Genomic DNA, 19,583 nt, shown 5'->3' with positions numbered 1-19,583 from the left:
ACGTGCAGGGCAATTGGGGGCGTGCTCTGCATGTTCCTTTGCTCTCCCTCTTTCTCAGCCTCACGGAACTTCCCTGAAGATCCCTTGGCAGGAGTTTCTATTGCAAGTTCTCTGAGGCTTGGACTTGTATCTGTTTCTTCATTGTTGTGTTCCCAGCCTTAGAACAACACCAGGCACATAACAGACACTCGATGCCTATTTGTTGAATGAGTGAATGAGATAAGTGGAAGTGATACATTGAGGGGGAATTAGGACTGTGGATTTTGTGTCCTGGATTGCCACAGCTCCCTCTCCCTCCACACCCCCCCACCATGACAGAAAGAAGGAGCAGGACCATTTGTTAGGCACTGAGTACCGTGGGCCGGGCTGGGAGCTTCCCAAACACAATCGCATTTAAATGGTCCAGAAACCTATGAAGTGAGTATTACCAATCCCAGTAGACAGGTGAGGAAAGTGGAGTCGAAAGAGCTTCAGGAATGTGTCCCAAGTCACAGACCTGAAAAGGTCAGAAATCAGACTTTTGTGCAGCCCTGACTGACTCCAGAGTGATTCCCCTGCAGTCACACCCTTCGAGAACCATCCCCATTGGGTTCTATTGGGAACTGACAGGGTTCGAGAGCCTGAACTGAGCTGTATAACTAGTGCTGCCTCCAGGCTACAAAGGGGACCCAGTTCTTCAAGTTTTTCCTCTTCTTTTCTTTTCTTTGGTTTTACTAAACTGATTGGCCATTTTTCAATGTCAACCATTCATCGCTTCTCGGCCTTTTGGCTAAGATCAAGTGCAATGTCAACCATTCAGACCTTCCTAAATAGCAGTGGACCTGGAGGCTGCGAAGACCAGGAAATGGGGGGCGGGACATGCAGGAAGGAGCACGTCTGTCCTCCTACCTGTGCGTGGTTCCCTGATCTCCTCTTGTTGTTCAGCCCCCTACTGCAGCCTGCCCAGGGCTCCACTCCATGGCTTCCTTATGGGCCAGACCAGCACCCAGCCCGGAGGTTCTATCCACTTTGGCTGCAACTCCGGCTACCGCTTGGTGGGACACAGCATGGCCATTTGTACCCGGCACCCCCAGGGCTACCACCTGTGGAGTGAGGCCATTCCTCTCTGTCAAGGTGAGAAGCAGGTCGGAAGGGGATAACAGGTGGCTCGGAACCTACTCACATCTTGGGTTTGTCCGAAGACCAGTCATTTCTAAATGTGGGTTTCATCACTGATCATTCCTTCGTTCTTTCAGGAGGTGTATGTTGAGGAGCCACACTAACCCCAGCCCTGGGGATATACATATGCATGAAACACAGTCTCGGTGTTGTCAGAGCAATGAGGGACATGGGTACTGGCCACATAAATGCGAAATGACAGAGGAAGGAAGTGCTGTCTGAGGAGTATAAACAGTGTTGGGGGAGCCCAGTCGTAACAAGGACCCTACCTACTTCCTCTGGGCAGCTCGCGAGGGCTTCCAGAAGAAGCATGCTTGGGCCTGGGCTCATAGAACAAGGAGAGTCCGGCACCAGGCATTGACAAGGCAAACATTCTAGGCAGCAGCAAGAGCATGTGTAAAAGCACAAGACTGAGAGAGCAGAAGACGTGCACAGCAGTTTGGGCTGGCTGGAGCACCAGGCTGGAGGAGGTGAGGGAAGCAGGGTGGAACAGGGACCACCACCGTACTCAGTTATGCTGTCAAGCCCGTGGTGTATACCGGACAGTTTGCATGCATTGCCTTTGATAATCTATGGGATTTTTTTCCTCAAAGGAATGTAAATTCAGACTAGAAATCTGGGGGGAGAAAAAACAAAACTAGATGATACAAAAGAAAAAAATGAAAATGACCTATAATCTTATCAATTGAGGTCGCCACTGTTAACATTTCAGCACATTTCCTTTGTTTTGTTTTTCACATATTGTTTACAAAAGTGGCATCATCAGTATACAGAATTCTCAGTATTAACATCTATCGTGTACTTAAATATACTTCCTCATCATATTTTCAATGGTTGCGTAGCAGTATAGAAAAGCTCGTTTATTCAAGTCTTATCCTATTGTTGGTCATTTGAATTTCTGTATGTTTTTACTACTGTAAACAGTGCTGCTATTAAAATTTTTATAATTCCATCATTATGAACGTCCATATTTATTTCTTAAAATAAATGACCAAGCATGAGATGTGGAATCATAACCTATGCAAAATCTACAGCTTTTGCTACTTAACGCCCTCCTGAAAGTTTATCTTCATTTCCACCAGAGGCCTGTGAAAGTTATCTTTTCCTCCATGTTCTCGACATGATGACTGCATTTAGAAAAAGGAAAGAACTTTGCCAGTTATATACACAAAAACAGGAAATCACATTGATATTTGATGTTTTTATTCTTTGGTCCCTCGCGTGATGCCTTTGCATCTCAATGACATCTGTCATCTCTGACCCTCACAACATTCTCGTCTGTGCCTGAGCTTTCTCAAAGAGCAGAAACAATATGTCATTAATATTCTGTTGGATGCGCTCAGCACAGGTCACAGAGAACTGACTGTCCATAAATGGCAAATGTCATTTGGCTTTGGTCTTCATTTCTCTAATTCTGTCAACACAGACAATAAGTCTTTTTTTTTTTTTTCCGGAGCTCCAGTTGGAACCCCCCCATGCCACCCATCTCTTTTATCTGTTGTCACTTCCCCAAAGTAAGCCCCTGTGGGCTCTGTTCACTCATCCTCGTATTGCTCTGTGCTTCTTCTTCTCCCCATCCCCACCCCAAGCTTCCCTCTGATGCCCTCCCTCTCAGCCATTCCCTCTGTGCTCTCTGGATGCCTGGTTCCATGGCCAACAAGCATTTACCCGTGGTCACCACCCAGAGGATTCTCTTCACTTCCTCCTTCCACAGAGCCTGTGGTTCTCATCTGACAACACGGATGTTGTGGCCCTTTCAAGTGGAGGGTGTTAATCCCCCCACTTCCCACGTAATCCAAGGCCAGGAAAGGCCTGGCATTCTTCTCTTCCCAATTGCTGCTTCCAAACCGAAAAATCCCTTTGTCTCCACCGAAAAATATAATAAATATATAAAAAATATACTAAATCCCTTTGGAGATTCTATGCCTCCTACGGCTCCCTTGCACCTTCCCTGAGACCATTCTCTCCATACGTATTCTCTTTCTCAGAGATCACATTCCACCACAAGCTTCAAATACTTTGTGATTCTGTCCCCTCCTCCTACCCGCAGGAAGTGTCCCTTTTCCCTTGGGTTTGGGGAGACTGTGTTTTGAGATGGAGATCAGGAGACAGGCTTTTAGTCTGTCAAGTCTGGGAAGTTATCTGTTGTCCTCTGAATTAGCCACAAGGAAAGGACCGGAACAGGGGCAGTGAGAAGTGGCTGCTGCCCACTTTCTTAACCTGCTGTCTTCACGTTGGCTCCCCATGCAAAACGTCAGGGGGGATCTAAGTATTTCTTCCCAAGGGTTCAAGGAAATGGGGCAGTTAGTCGATCAGATATGACCATTTGGCTAATCTAGTGCTACTGAAGGAGCTCAAGGCTTGCTATTCAGGCAGTAACATGGTATCATATTCAAATACTCCCTTATTTCTTCATTCCTTCTGTTCCTGATCCTCCTCTTGTGGTCCCACGTCCAGTCTTTGAATCCTTCTTCCATCTTGGTATCCCAACCCATCTCCCTCTATAAAGCTCATCTTTCCCCGTATAATGGAACCCTAGTCCTATGCCTCTTCTTGGTTCTGGAAATTCTAGTGGCATCAAGCATCATTGTTAGCCAGTATGGATGGGACTTTGCTCAAGCTTATTCTTGCTCTGAATGAAGGAGATCTGAGCTCTAGACTAGTTACAGAGGTGGGAATGGGTGAGGGACAGCAGTTGGTACTCTGATTAATTTCTCTCTATCTGTAATTGCTCCTGAACTTCAAAGGGCAAGCATGGTTTATAAGTATTAATTTCTTTCAAAGACCACACAGGCTACTCTTACCTAAGTAATATATATTCCTCCAATAAACATAGCATTTACCCCACTCCTTATCAAATAACGACCCTGGCCATGTTGCTGCATACCTTTCCTGAGCTGTCACCTTGAGATTCCTTTATTCATAATCCTGAGTTTGTTCTAGCTTTTTTTTTTTTTATATCCCACCTTGCCCTTCCTTGGTTTTCATGCTCTTTTGATGTATAGTCTTAAGTAACTTCCTCAGAAAGTGTTCATGAGAGATGAATTTTCTGAGTCTTTAAATGTCTGAAAATATCATTATTTTTGCCCTCATACATGCTTGGTAGGTTGACTAGGTAAAATTCTAGGTTACAAATCATTTCCTTCAGAAACTTAACGGCATTGTTCCATTATCTTTGAACATCCATTGTTGCTGATGGGAAGTCTGATGCCAGTCTGATTCTCACTCCTTCACAGGGATGTCATATTGTTTTCTTTGTTTATTTATTCATCTTTAGTCTCTGGGAACTTGTAGGAATTCCTGTGTGTCTTTGGTCTTCTGATAGTCCATGATGGTGTATCTAAGAATGGTTCTCTTTACATCCCTTTGGCTCCTTTTCAAGCTGGAGACTTGTGTTTCTCTTCAGCTCTGGGAAATTTTCATGTGTGCTAATTCCATCTCTCCACTTTCTCTGTTCTCTCTTTCTGGAACGCTGACCCGGTAGACGTTGGACCTCCTGGACTGATCCTCTGTGCTTTCAGTCGCTTTGGTCTAACATCCTGGGAAATTCCCTTTAGGTTTCATCTCCAGCCCTTCTATTGGATGCTTATTTGGGCAATCATGTTTTTAATATAAAAGAGGGCTTCCTTGTTCTTTTCTGTTGTTCTTTTTTCAAAGCACTCTGTCCTCAATTTATAAATACGTTACCTTGGTTTTCTCAAGATACTACTAATCAGAAGTTCAGAGGTTATATATCTTCAATTTCCTGAGTTAGCTCTGTTTTCTAAAGGTGGCTTTTTCTTCTATTTTTAATCTTATGTTTATGTCTTTCATGCTGCTGGTTTTCTTCAAATGCATGGTGATCCTTGATTGGTGACATTTTAAAGTAAAAGCTAGGTTGATTTTTCCAGGTAGCAAATGTGGGTTACCTTTGTTGTTATTACATACAGATATCTTTGCCCATTTGCTCTTTCCTATGAATAAGAAGGTGAGTTGACTGTGTTGCAGAGATGAGCAGGAAGAGGGCCAGCCTTTAGGCTGAGGGCCCATAAGTCCTAGAATTAAAAAGAGCTGTACTCTGGGATACAAGCTGACACCTTAGCAGCCTGTAATCTCCCAAGGGAGTCATTGCAATTTTGGGTTCTTTTGTTGTTGTTTTTTCTCCTCAAATGGGAAAGAAAACTCTATTTAATTTGGAGAACAGATGCCTGAATGTCTCTACACTGTATTTATGGGGAGGGATGGAGAAATGGTCTCACCCCATATACATATTTTGGTCTGCAGCTTCTTGATCCATTTAATTCATCAACACACTTCTATCTGCATTTCATCTTCCAAAGTTTTTTTTTTGACCTCTCCTCTGTTGGTGATCCTCATATTTTCTTTTTAGTTACAAAGATTTTTCCTTTTATTAGTCTTTACTATAATTATATTAGGGTCTCAGGGAAGAGAGAAGAGAAAAAGTATGTTCTCAGAACGCCATCTTAAAGCAGACATGCTCATGACATTTTTTTTCCCTTTCCTAGCTCTTTCCTGTGGGCTTCCGGAGGCTCCCAAGAATGGGATGGTATTTGGCAAAGAATACACGGTGGGGACCAAGGCTGTGTACAGCTGTAGCGAAGGCTACCACCTCCAGGCAGGTGCCGAGGCCACAGCAGAGTGTCTGGAGACAGGCCAATGGAGCAACCACAATGTTCCCCCTCAGTGTGTCCGTGAGTCCTTGGGCAATGGAGGCGGGCGTAAGGAGGGGCTGGGTACACAGCTGAAAAGGTCCCTGCAACAAATGAGCTAGAAAGTCAGTAATGAGAAAAACCGTGTACGTGGAGGTTGGGGATTCAGGGAGCAGAGACAGGTGAGTGGTGTCACCTACCAACTTAGGTTCCCATTTGAAATTGCTATCAAAGTATTGTAGACCATTGTGCCCTGAGATGTTTCCCTAAATCATCATAGAACTTAGGAATGACCTGTTCCACTTCTGTTTGGATGGAAAAGCTATTAGAACCAATAGTTAGCCCAAATGTCCTTTGATCACAAAACCCTAAAATGACAGAGGTATAGTTCAACTTTTAGGCCAAAGTCACAAAGTGGCAGCTTAATAGGCCATATCCAGTCTGAAGATATAGAGTTTTGTTTTTCTTTTGTTTTGTTTTGTTTCTTTGGCCTATGGTGTGCTTTATAAAAATTTTGAATTGCTTCCCAACATTAAATTCAGGAAATTTTATGTAAAAATCCACATTCCTAGCTTTTCGTGAAAAGTGAAGATCTGAACAAATAGAATTTACAGTCTCATATCCAACAAGCAGCATTGACTGAGTATTACCTCCCTGTTTTTTTTGGGGGGGACAAATCTGCACACCCCAGTTTGCCACATTCCCCACCCAGCCCACTTCATTCATTACCAAACCTTCCTGGGGATTGAAGACTCCTGGATTCATCATTACTGCGTTACTGACCGCCAGCCCCCAGACTCTTGCAGTGTCTTCCAGAATTAACTGACTAAGCCTCCTTGCTGCTCCGTCTCCCCAGCTGTGACCTGCCCGGATATTGGCAGCATCAGTGTGGAACACGGCCGATGGAGGCTCATCTTTGAGACGCAGTACCAGTTCCAGGCCCAGCTAATGCTCATCTGTGACCCTGGTTACTACTACACTGGCCAAAGGGTCATCCGCTGTCAGGCCAACGGCAAATGGAGCCTGGGGAACTCTATGCCCACCTGCCAAAGTAAGCCCAGGAGGGTGGGCAGGTTTGGCGCAGTGCCACCTACCGGGACTGGGGAGGGGGAGACCAAGGGGATTGCCAGGGATTGCAGCGTACCCCGTTTGGAACGTTCACCTAGAATCAGGAGCTGGGGGGATGCCTACTCCTTTAAGGAAGTTCTTAACATCTTGTCATCTTATCAAAAAGCTGCCTTTGTCCAGGTGACCATCCACTAATTCATTTATTCAACATTCGTGCCAGGGATTGTGAGGTATAAAGATAAAAGGTTGTGGTTCCTGCGGCAAGGAGCAGCAGACGAAGAAGGACCCAGTGAGAACGGGGTGTGATAAGATCCGTAATGGAAGTGTGTGTAGGAGGGATGGGTGGAGCACAAAGGACAGGCCACCTAAGTGTGTCTGCCTCTCCTTCTCCATTGCCAGTGGTTTTTCTTTGGCTCTTCAAAGTAGTTTCAAAGTTCAGGGGCCCAGGGAAGCACCTCTGAGACAGAGGTTTATTAGGGAGTGCTCCCGGGATCATCACCTGTGGAAGGGAAGGGAAGGGAAAGAAGCAGGAATGAGAAAATGGAGAAGCTGAGCTCTGATGCAGTAGCCGGGAAGACCTTGCCAACCCAGGGAGCTCTGAAGCTGGGATGGCCCTTCAGAATTGTGACAGTTGGGGAAACGGGTCTTTCTACCTCCACACTGACCACACATTGGGTGCCGGCTGCCCCTAGGAAGAGAGCACGACCGTAGATGGAGGACTCTTCAACCAAGGCAACCTGAGGAGGGCTAGCAACGGAGGGTGGTTTGCCAGAAGCGGGGGAAACAAGTTCTTCTGTCCTACATGGGGGTTTGAGTAGCTCACCAGAGCATCCACTACGATAGGAAATACTCATAATATTTACCTAATCGATAAGGATGTGACAGAAGAAGTAAGTGTTTGTAAAGGGGTGGAAGGAGATACCTTGTCAATGAGTGTAGGAAGTTTGAGACGGGGAGGAATGGTAGCCTCCCAGCACCTGTCGTCCCAGACACTGTTGTCGTATGCATCCGAGTGCAGACTCCACAGTGAATATAAGCGTGTGTGGCAGAGTAGGAGTCACAAGCATTTAACAGCTTGTTACAGTGAAGGCACTCACATTTCAATGCAGCCTCAGACCGTATGTCAGCCAGTGCTATGTACAGTGCTCCATTGAGAAGGGGTGTGAGGGGCTGCTGGGCTCAGCAGAAAGGACAAGGGCATTGATTTGCAGTGTCTGCCCTGGACACGAGGGACATGCCTCAGTACTGCCATCTCTGGTGTGGTGGTTCCTCACCAGGGAGCACAGCTAAACCACCTGAGTTTTTGAAAAATGCACATGTCTGGGCCAGAGATTGTGAGTCCTGGGTCCAGAGTACAGCCTGCACATTCTGAAAGCTCCTCAGGTGCTTCGAGCAGCACCTCCAGGTGAGAATCACTGCTGCAGTGTAGTAACATCACGCGAGTCACTGTCATGACCCGTATTCTGGTTATGAGTCCCAGTAGAGTAAGTTGAACAGGTCTTCTTTTTGTCACTATTCTTGCTAATCAGAGGCAGCATGTGTCCCCCCACTTGGGGCTGGCTTACTGAGCGTTTTGTGATCTTTTTAGTCATCTCCTGTGGAGAGCTCCCCACCCCACCCAATGGGCATCGCATAGGAACGCTGTCTGACTACGGGGCAACCGCCATCTTCTCCTGCAATTCCGGGTACACGCTCGTGGGCTCCAGGGTGCGGGAGTGCATGGCCAATGGGCTGTGGAGTGGCTCCGAAGTCCGCTGCCTCGGTAAGTGACTTCCCCAGGCCTATCCTGCCCGTTTTCCGCTGCTCAGGACAGGTTCGCTCTTTCCAAAGCTGGATCCCAATCTTTGAACAGTGTCATTTTATCTACTTTCATAAACTGCTTAATCCAGACACCAGCTATTGGGCACCTACCACAAGTGAAACCCTACACTAGCTTTTCTTGGGGCACCCAAAAGAGTGAGAAGAACATAAAGTCTGATGCCACAAAACTTTGAGGGGCTCTCATTCTAATTAAAAAACACAACCCTTTCTTACTGGCCCTTGAATGCTGGGTGAAGCCCCAGTCTCCACCTTCAGGGCAATGGACAGAGTCACATACCTACATTACCTTTTAGATTATGTATTAGCAAATTTTACGTATATAGGTGTATTTTACATATATAATATTTTATATATAATATATATTATAATACGGAACTATAATAAATTATATAACAGAAATATATTTTTGTCACTTGCTTATTATATAGATTAAAATATATATACATACATATATATGTATATACATACATATATAAATAAATAAATAAAATAAGCTATAATAAACCCTTTTAAAAAAAAAAAAAAAACCTGGCTTACGAAGGACAAAGTTATCATTTCCCCCGTGGCTGATCCATCCCCTGCCTGCACGTAGATTCTAAGGTTCTCTCTCCCCGCACTCCTTTCTTAGACCCCTCCAGTCCAAAGGAGAGTCACAACTACACAGACCTAATAGCGTAGATTGCATGGTCTGCTCCAGAGTGAACAGTGCTGCTCTCCCACTATCTCAGGTCTCCGTTATTTCCACAAAGCTAAAGGATGCTCGTGGAAATGCTAGGAATACACTCTACCCAAACCCCATTTAATAAGAATAACTCACCTGGGTTTACACTGCCTGTGTGCCTTGCCATTCAAAGAGAAGGGAGGATGAATTTAGCCAGACCACCTGTTTTTACATGTTTATTTCCAACACAACTAGCCAGGTAACAGTGATTAATTTCTCATGTAGGAATAGACACAGCGACTAAAGCTCAGAGATGGATAGCCATTTGGGATGCAACCTTGGGATTTGGCATTGCAGTCTTCAACACTATTTGCTAACATGTCTAGGATTCCTAAAGCCACTCCTGGATGGCTCCTCTCAGAGGGAGATGGGAAAATAATAGGTGGTTGGGTACTTGGTCCTTTACCATCCCTGTCTTCCTTCACCTTGACCAAGCCCCACCACATTTTCTATAAGCTCCTGTTTGATTTACATTCTTTCCCCATCCCCCACCACAGCTGGACACTGTGGGACTCCTGAGCCCATCGTCAATGGACAAATTAATGGGGAGAACTTCAGCTACCGGGGCAGCGTGGTGTACCAGTGCAATGCTGGCTTCCGGCTCATCGGCATGTCTGTGCGCATTTGCCAGCAGGATCATCACTGGTCGGGCAAGACCCCTTTCTGTGTGCGTAAGTATGTTAGCCACTCTCCCTAGTCACGGGCTCAAATTCAACATGGACTTGCTCCCTTGTTCGCTTGCTTAGGTTACCTAGAGGTTTTGCATATTTTGTTAATTTTTTTCAAAGATTGCAATCATTACATCTACTGATTTCAGTTTTCTGCGTATCACTAATTATTGCTTTTACCTTTATTAGTTCCTACCTTGTGATTTCTTTTGGGTTAACTTTTTTGTTCATTTTCTAGCTGTTGAGTTGGGAATTTAATTCATTTATTGTCTTTGTTACTGATTGTTATGGATATAAGTGTTTGAGGCTATGGAATTTCTTCTGACACTACTCTAATTATATCTTATAGATTATAATAATTAATGTTTTATTATTTATTAGAAATTCTGTCATTTTGCTATTAATTTTTCCTTTCACCTAGAATTTTTTTAATAGAAGAGGTGTTTTTTTTAAAATCCAGGTGGAAAGACCTTTTTAATTTTTATTTTGTTATTCATTTCTAATTTTATTGCATTATAATACTATTACTACTTTGTAGAATTTACTGATGCTTTCTTTGTGGCATAATATTTGATCAGTTGTTATGAGTGTTCCACGTGCATTTGAGAAGAAAAAGTACTAGGGTGTAACGTTCTGTATATAGTCATAAAATGTGCCTTTTTGATTATGTTGTTTATGTCTTATCTACACTTATTTATTTTTTGTTCACTTGATCTGTTTTGTTCTGAGAAGTGTTTTTTTTTAAGTTTTCTATTATTAGTGTGCGTCTATTTTCCCATACATATCCTGTATTTTCTGCTACATAAAGATAGTCGCTGTGTTATTTAGTGCATAGATATTCATAATTATTATATCTACATTGCAAATTGTGGTTTTAGCCTTTTTAAATGTCTCTTTTGTCATTTTAAATATTTTTAGCATGAATTGTACTGTGACTGATATTAGGCTTACAATCCTTACTTTCATCCTTAACAACATAATAAAGTACATTTTGTACTTCTAAAATTTTAATACTCTTCATCCCCCATTTTTTATTTAAAGTTTTATTATGTAGTTTCTCAATTTTTAATAGTATCCTTTGACTTTCACCTATTGAATGTACAGCAATCAATGAGCTTATTCTACTTTCCTTGTTCTTTTCTCCTTCCATTTTTAGTTGTATTACTTCTACTTTGTCAGAACATAAAATGTTCATTATAGTGTTTATATAATATCATTCTGCCTTTTCCCTTACCTATAGTTTACTCCTAGATCTACAATTAAATATATTAAAAGTTCACCAATGCAGCTGAAGTTTTCCCAGTTACCTCTTAGTTGGGTCAATCTCAGTGTCTAGTGGATTCCTCAGTAGTGTCTCCTTTGCTTAATGTTCCCCAAGTTCTTCCATGTTTAAAACTGTTTTTCTGAACCTTAAAACTTAAAGGATAGTTGGATTGTATATAAAATCCTTGCTCACTATTTCTTTTTTTTACTTTCTTAAAAATGCTCCTCCATCATTATTTTGCTTTGCATGTTACTCTTAAGAATTCAAATACCATGTTTCCCTGAAAATAAGACCTAACCAGAAAGTAAGCACTAGCATGCTTTTTCAGGATGACATCCCCTGCACATAAGCCCTAATGTGTCTTTTGGAGCAAAAATTAATATAAGACCCAGTCTTATTTTCGGGGAAACACAGTATTAGTTTAATTTTATTGTTCTTATGAGTTATTTGGTGACTTTTCTGAGGGCCCCGATGATCTTTTTTCCTTTATCCTTGAAGTCTAATATTTTTACTAGGATATGCCTGAATTGACTCTTCCAAGACCATTTCCCCAGGTACACTGTGGACCTTTGAATTTGTAGATTTAAGTCTTCTTTTATTTCTGAAACATTTTCTTCGACTATAGTTTTAAACACTAATTCAAACCCACTGTTTTGTTTTCCTTCTAAATCAACTCCAATTATGTGTATGTGGAATCTTCTTTGCCTGTCTTCTGTTGTAGCTTCTTTCTTTCTGATCAGTTTTACTTCTTTATCGCCTTTCAATTCCCTTGGTTGTTTACCTGACTTTCTTCATTACCTCTCAGTAAATTATCATGTGATAATATTCTCCCTCTTATAATCTAGTCTTCATGTCTGAGATAATTTTGTCTTTTTCTTTAGTTGTTTCCACCATGTAATCATTTATCTTTTAATTTCTTCCCACGTTTTGTCCATTTCTTGTTTTAGTTGGCTTTCATGTGTTTTGTTTTGGTGAGGAGATTTTCATCAGCTGAGATATTTCGATTGCTTCCTATTTTCTTCATATTGTAGCTTTGTATAGATTTAGGCTGATGCTGTTTATTCATTTTGTGTCTTTAGGGTGGTTTACAAGAGTACCTTCTGTCAGTGTAGCAAAGTACGGTCGTTTTGTTTTGTTTTTTAATAGAAGGCTTTCTTGTATGTGATAGGGAGAGTTGTATATCCTCTGTTTTGTTTGTCTTTTGTCTTGAAGAACCCTGAATTTTCCCCCTTTTGCTTCTTTTTCTCTTTGTTAACCCATCTCCAGAGGATATCTCTTCTTTATCTGTGTGTCCCTCCCTCCATTCTTCTCTCCCTCCCTTCCTTCCTTTATTTACCTTTCTTTTCTTCTAGAAGCAATGAGGAGAATCACACACATTTTTATGTCCCTTCCCTGTAGTCAGTGCACCCTGACATACCAGAATCCTTTGTCAATATGTTCACATTTAAGATGAATGTTATCTTCTAGCTGTGATTTTAGATCAATATTTGGCTCTTCCCCTGCTTTTCTCTTCTCTTTCCATGCAGTCTTGCTCTCCACAAAGGTTTGCATCAGAAGCATGAGAAATAGTTCTGCCTAGGTTTAGTGTTTATTTTTCTCCTTACACATAATTTAAAGTTTATACCATAGCATTCTCTGTCTTCCGCTGCAGGCCTAGGCTTTCTACAGTTTTATTTGTTTTTCTTGTTAATCGGTATTTTTTTGGATTTAGATGACCACCATAATTCTCAGCTGCCAGGGAGTAATTTGGAAAATTCTTTACTTTTTAACACTCCCTAAAGTAAGCCTTTATGTAAAGTGCAGGGTTTTGTTCTTAATTTTTGTAATGCCAATTTTTGTTTTTAATACTTCTTCTTTATTTGGCTTTTCGTATATAAGATGGAACAATAAAATAATGAGATTTACTCAATAAACAATGCAAGAAAATTAGTCTTAATAGCTACCTAAGTATTAAGTTTACAGAAAGCAAGACCCATCTATATTCAGCCCGTCGTCCAGATGTGTATAAACAAAATATATTTAGTTTCATCCCAGAGACAAAAATTCAGATGCCTTCGGGAAATTGGCACAGAATAAGTGTGAAGAGATTGGGTTATAAATAATAGGGAATATTGGAGTCTAGAATTAAATGGAGAATATCTGCCTGACCTAAAGATATTTTAGACCTGCTCCATACTGAAAGACTGTAAAGTAGTTAGACACTCGGACCCTGAACCTATAATAGATTGCCTGGGTTCAAATCTCAGATCTACCACTGTATATCATACTGCTGTATGACTTTAGATGAGTTAGTTTATCTCACTAGGTCTGAATTTTCTCATCTATAAAACACAGATACCTCAAAGAGTATTACAAGGATTAAATAAATTAACACATCTAAAATGCTCAGAATAGTGCCTGATACAGATGTTAAGCAGATGCTGCCGTTGTTATCGTGTTTCCCCGAAAATAAGACCTAGCTGGACCATCAGCTCTAATACGTCTTTTGGAGCAAAAATTAATATAAGACCTAGTATTATATTATGTTATACCCAATCTTATATTATATTAAAATAAGACTGAGTCTTATATTACTTTTTGCTCCAAAAGACGCATTAGAGCTGATGGTTCAGCCAGGTCTTATTTTCGGGGAAACACGGTATTGTTGTTGTGATGATAACAATGATGATGGTGGCTGTAGCGATGCCACCACCCTGTCATCACAGAATCCAGGATCTCTTATAGCAAGCCCCATTCTCTCCTAGAGCACAGAAATTTGGGATGTGCCTGAAGGAGGAAGGCAAAAGTGGAAGAACAAATGTTTAAAAGTGCTAAGTCTGTGGTAGGTGCTGGGTTAGCTGTCATCACATATACATGCGAGGTTTCCAATATCAACCGTTATCAAAACTTCCCCGCCATCCTTCCTGCCATCTTTCTTGCCCATTCCCATACAGCTAGTTTACAATTTCACCTCTTTTCTGAAGACTTATACTCCCCCATACTATATTCTCAGCAAATAGCTAAAGCAAATAGTTAAGATGCCCTGGAATCAGAGCAGCTGGGTTCAAAACCAGATAAGGCACTTGGAAACTGGGTCCCTTGAACAAGCCTCCTGACTCCTCTGAAATTCTGTTTTGCTATGAGGATGGTGACATACCGCACAGAGTTGTGGGGATTAAATGAAATAATGCATGTAATCCCCAGCAATTATTAGCCAATTCTATACTCTTACCTTCCAGTTTGCAGAGATAATAATAGAAGCCATCAGACAATAACTCCTTCCACTTCCTGCTTCCCCACCCACACACCTGTCCTTTCCTGCATTCCTCCTTACCCCTTCCCTCCCACCTCAGTGGAAGAGTTTCTCTTCAGGCCCAAGGCTATGCCCTCCGCTGAGTCTCTGTGTCTCCCTCCCTCCTGCCTCCTTAGTGAGCTTGGTCTGTTTGTAACTCTCTTCTCTATACCGCTGAGTTAATTTCTATTAATTTCCCTCAGCCTACAAGACCATATTCAGTAAACACTTCCTGAGCACCTACTATGTGCCAAGCCCTGTGTTAGGCATTGTGGATAAAGATGGATTGAATATGTCATGGTCTCTGCCCTCCGGAAGTGTGGGCCTAGTGGTGCATGTGTTCAAGCCCCAGTTAAGTGCTCAAGCCCTGAGAGGACCCCTGTTTTCCTTCCTAGTGATGTTTCTCCTTTTCCCCTTTGCAGCCTGTGTCAGTCAAGGTTCTCCAGGCAAACAGACCTATCTGGGGTGTCTGACATTTCTTGAGACTCTCCCCGTGGCTTCTGTGACGTTCTCACCTCCTATCGAGCTTTGTTTTGCTGACCACCCTCAGTTTCCTTTGCAGGTGTTTTGGTGGATCTTCTCTTCAAAAGGTGGTATTCCCAAAAGTTTTACTCCTCAGCACTCTTCTCTCACTTTATACGAGTGGCTTTTAACATTGGGGAGGGGTGTCCTGACCCTTTGTGAACCTGGTGAGAGCGATGGATCCTCTCCCACGCTGACTGCGTACATACAGTATTTAGCAGAGAATTTCAGTGGGTTCACAGATCCTATGAAGCTTATCTGCACTCTCCCACCAGCTCATTGACCTGGCCAAGTCCTAGTCACCCTTGAGATCCAGCTCAGATGGCATGCCACCCCCTCTGGGAACCCTCCTTAACCCGCTGTGTCCCCAGTGGAGGGTGGAAGCTGCTCCTGAGCGCTGGCCTCTCTCCCAGCACCAGCCCACTGTGTCAGAACAGTCTGCTTCCCTGCCTGCTCTCCTACTAGACTGTGGCCATCTCGTATTCCCCCTTGTTTATCATCAGCACATAGCAGACTTCCTAGCATATAGAAGGCACACAGTAATGTTGGATGAAAAGTAAATACATGAGTCTATTTTCAAAGCAACCCGGTCAATACATATTGAAATCCTTCCTTTACAGAGATAGGCTCAGAGAGAATAGTCCAAAGTCAGGGAAGGACAGAGCTGAGTTGTGAATGCTGGTCTGCAGACCTCCATAGCCCATCCTAGTGCCACCACGCCAGACTGTCTTGAACCCCTGTAATTAGTCCACTAATAGCATGCCTCCCCCTCCGCCCAGTTCTTTCCACTTGAGTCAGGAATGTTACAGTTGAGATTTACAAAAAAGAACTGACCCAGAAAGATATCAGAGTTGACTACAGGAGAAACTGGGTCCTGCCTACTCTTGCTCCTCCCACCCCCATTCACACCATTTGGGTTTGGGATGGGGTCCTCATGGACCAAGGAAGCATTCTGCATGATCCTCAGCCAAGGGAGAGACCTCACAAAAGCAACAAGTGGGAGTTCCATCCAAAGAGACTAGGGCACTAGGCAGGTCCTAAACAGAACTAAGGACTGTGGAGCAAAGCAGAAATCCAGGCATCGATCCATTCATGCACTCACTCACTCATTTGTCCATTCGCTCGGCAAATATTCATCAAGCTCATTCCTTCCAAATCACGCAGATGGGCTCCTCCACATTACCTGGGGCAGAATAAGTAAAAGAGCCCAGAGAAAAGCCAGCAGTTACACCAATAAAAGCCCCTTCACATGGAAGGAGTGGCAGGGGAGGCGTAATGCTCTCCCAATAACCCTGGTGCCCGGGGGTTTGCCTCGGCCACTGGTCTGGGAAGGTGACCAATCTCTCCATTCAGGCTTGGTTAATATTGACCCTGGCTCTGTCAGGATTGGCCCAGGAACTAAGATGGGTCTGAATTGGCTGACGGGTAGTCATCAGTATATCTAGCAATGAAGAGTGGCAATGGGGAGACAAGTGGATGGCGGAGAAGTACAATCCAGGCCTAACGCCCTATGGGGAATCACAAACGATTTCTCTCCAGTTGTCCAAGCTATGGACATGCCTTCAAAGAAGAAGGAATGTCGCCATGATGATTTCAGGAAATAAAGGTTTTGCTGCCGAAGAGACTAAAGTTAGACTCATGGCTGACCTTCACTGATGGGCATGATGCCAGGTGAGAAGAAGATAAACATTTTAGGGTGTGGAATAACAAGAGGGCTTATGTATCTCCTGTTTTGTTTACAGCAATTACCTGTGGACACCCAGGCAACCCGATCAATGGCCTGACCCAGGGCACCCAGTTTAATCTCAACGATGTGGTCAAGTTTGTTTGCAACCCTGGCTATGTACCCGAGGGGGCTGCTAGATCCCAGTGCCTGGCCAGTGGGCAGTGGAGTGACGTGTTGCCCACCTGCAGAAGTGAGTCACCCTTCTTCTCCGTCTCCACCCCCAGCGCCTCTGCCATCTGTGGTTAGTAACCCCTGAGCAGAAGCCAATGGACTCAGTCCCGGTGTTATTTTGACTCAGGTAGGGAAGGCTCAGAGCAGTGAAGTATCATAAATGGGAACTTTCTCAACCCCTAGATACAGCCATATAAAATTCCATCATTGGTTGCATAAAGAAAGCAAACAAAGTTTAATCTTTCAAATCAGAACTCAGAAACAATCTTGTTTCCGTATCATAGAACCAATGATTCGTCATTATCATGTAGAGCCCTATTCTTGATGAAAGGAAAAAAAGCAGAAGGGTTCGAATGAAAAATAAAAAGAAAGGAGTCTAGGGGTTGGGGTGAAGAGGGTGGGAAGAGAAGAAACCAAGGACTCAAGGACTCTGTAGAGGATATTCCGGGCCCCATTTGGCCTACTTGGGCAATAGCTCCGAAAGCTTTTGAAGGCTGTTCACTGTTAATGGCAGTAAACGGCAGACGGAGCGGTCTGCTTCTTACCGAGAATGGCTGGGCAGGCTCAATGACATTCGAGTGGAGAGTCAGGGAGGGCTGAACATGAGCAAGGCCGGCCCTGATCTGGAGGTTGATGGAGTCCTCGTAGCTCTGAGGGCTGAGATTCCCTGGGATGATGGCTCCTCCTTGCAGTATTGGGAGTGCACAGTGATTGGCTGTGCAATGTGTCACAAGTCATTTGTAACTGATATTAAAGGACCAAAGTGTCAAATAGTTTTTAAATAAATCAGGATACATTCACAACTAACCTTAAAATAACTTCCCTCTCTTAACCTTTCAAGGTGCCACATTGAGTGAGAGAAGGTTCTAGAGACACAGGGAAAATTGCCATGACCTTGTGTTGGCCTGCCTTTGATCATCTATTCAGACAGGAAAGAGTTGAGAACGCTGCTTTGGGGTGTTAGCCCATGTCCCCTTTTCCTCAAGAATTTTGCTTCATTTCCCCAACACAAGATGCAAATTCTTCTGTAACTTCCGCCCCCGCCCCACCAGCCCCTTCCCAGGGTACACACTTAAGAGCAGTCTCAAAATCAGAAAGCTAAGGTAAAATCCTTAGAAACCGTGGCCTCCAGTCCTGATTCCCACCATCCCATTCTCTACCCGGACAGATTGACCTGTCTAAAATGCAAATTAGATCAAGTCACTCCCTGTTTAAAATGCCTTCCCGGACTTCCCACTGTTTTAGGAGACTGGTACTCTCCTCTGGTTTATAGGGCCTAAACGACCTGGCCTAGCTGCCTGTCCAGCCTCATTCTTCTTCATGTCTGTGTTGGGTCCCGGCCACAAGAAACTGCGTCCATTTCCTCACCCCCTGGGCACTCCCACACAGGTTCCTAAAATGCATTCTTCTCTGTCCCCCGCACCACCCCTTCTTTGTGTGACTTGTGCCCTGTCATCAGGAGCCAGCTCATATGTCACTTTTCCTTGGATGTCTTTCCTGCTCCACCCCCTGCACTGGGCTAGATGCTCTGCTTCCATGAGCCAGATGCTTCCAGAACATTCTCTGCTGCCCCTATCAGAGCGCTTATCAAACAGGATAATTGCTTGTTTGTTCTTTTCTGTCTAGACCAGCAGTTTTCACCTGGGGGTGATTTTACCTATTCCCCTGCCCCAACAGGGGACAGATGTCTGGAGATTTTGGGTTGTCACAACTGGAGGTTTTCTATTGACATCTGCTAGGCAGAGGCCAGGGATGCTGTTCAATCCTACAACGTGCAGGACCGCCCCCCACAACAAAGAATTATCAGCCCAAAATGTCCATAGTACCGATGTGGAGAACCCCTACTCTAGATGGCAAATTCTGTAGTATCCTTACTGCTTGGCACTCCATATACCACAATAAATACTGTGAATGAATAAATGCTTATTTTGTGACACCAATCTCTCTGAGCCTCAGAGAGGCTCATCAAAGGTTAAAATACCTCATACTTTAAAAGCTTATCAAAGATTTAAAATACCTGCCCTGCCCACCTCATATGATACCTATGAGATTCAGGCAAGATAATGGATGTGAAAATGTTTTGAAAGCAAAAGTACACAACATGAGTTTTGAATAATATTACCATTATTTTAAAATTGCACTCTGATTTTGAGTTAAGCCGCTTTGGAAACACTTTAACATTTAAAAGTCAAATTTATCCCCCAAGATATTAATCTCTCCCTGAAAAACTCATAAAAGTGATTAAAACCGTTTCCAAAGGAGCCCAACCCCTGGTCAAGTCGGCCCATCGGTTTCACAATTGATGAGCTTTGCTGCAGGAGACACATTGTGCCAGGGAAAGGAGCGCACAGATCAAGGCATTCATGCCCTCGAGGGACTCAGGTATTCAAATAAATTGCTGATACATTCTGCAGTAGAGGTTTGTGCAAGGGAGCACTGAGGAGAGGTTAGTCAGTCTGGGAGGAGGTGGGAAGACTTCTCGGAGGAGGTGATGTCTAGCTGGATGTGCAAAAATGAGTCCCTTAACCAGGTCATCAAGGTGGG

At 43.5% G+C, this 19,583-nt stretch overlaps 1 protein-coding gene across 1 annotated transcript in view; it reads left to right on the top strand.

The window, feature by feature from the left end:
- The window catches only part of CSMD2 (CUB and Sushi multiple domains 2), a 579,918-nt gene that overhangs the window by 518,608 nt on the left and 41,727 nt on the right, over positions 1-19,583 (top strand). The window contains exons 49-54 of the mRNA XM_033115124.1: positions 925-1,113; positions 5,664-5,849; positions 6,664-6,858; positions 8,464-8,637; positions 9,915-10,088; positions 16,885-17,058. Of these exons, the coding sequence (XP_032971015.1) occupies positions 925-1,113; positions 5,664-5,849; positions 6,664-6,858; positions 8,464-8,637; positions 9,915-10,088; positions 16,885-17,058 (1,092 nt within the window). The remainder of the gene's footprint in view (positions 1-924; positions 1,114-5,663; positions 5,850-6,663; positions 6,859-8,463; positions 8,638-9,914; positions 10,089-16,884; positions 17,059-19,583) is intronic.

The sequence above is a fragment of the Rhinolophus ferrumequinum genome, chromosome 9 (assembly GCF_004115265.2).
Source record: "Rhinolophus ferrumequinum isolate MPI-CBG mRhiFer1 chromosome 9, mRhiFer1_v1.p, whole genome shotgun sequence".
NCBI lineage: Eukaryota > Metazoa > Chordata > Mammalia > Chiroptera > Rhinolophidae > Rhinolophus > Rhinolophus ferrumequinum.
Note: the sequence above shows the minus strand (reverse complement) of the source record. Positions and strands in the feature narration are given on the sequence as shown.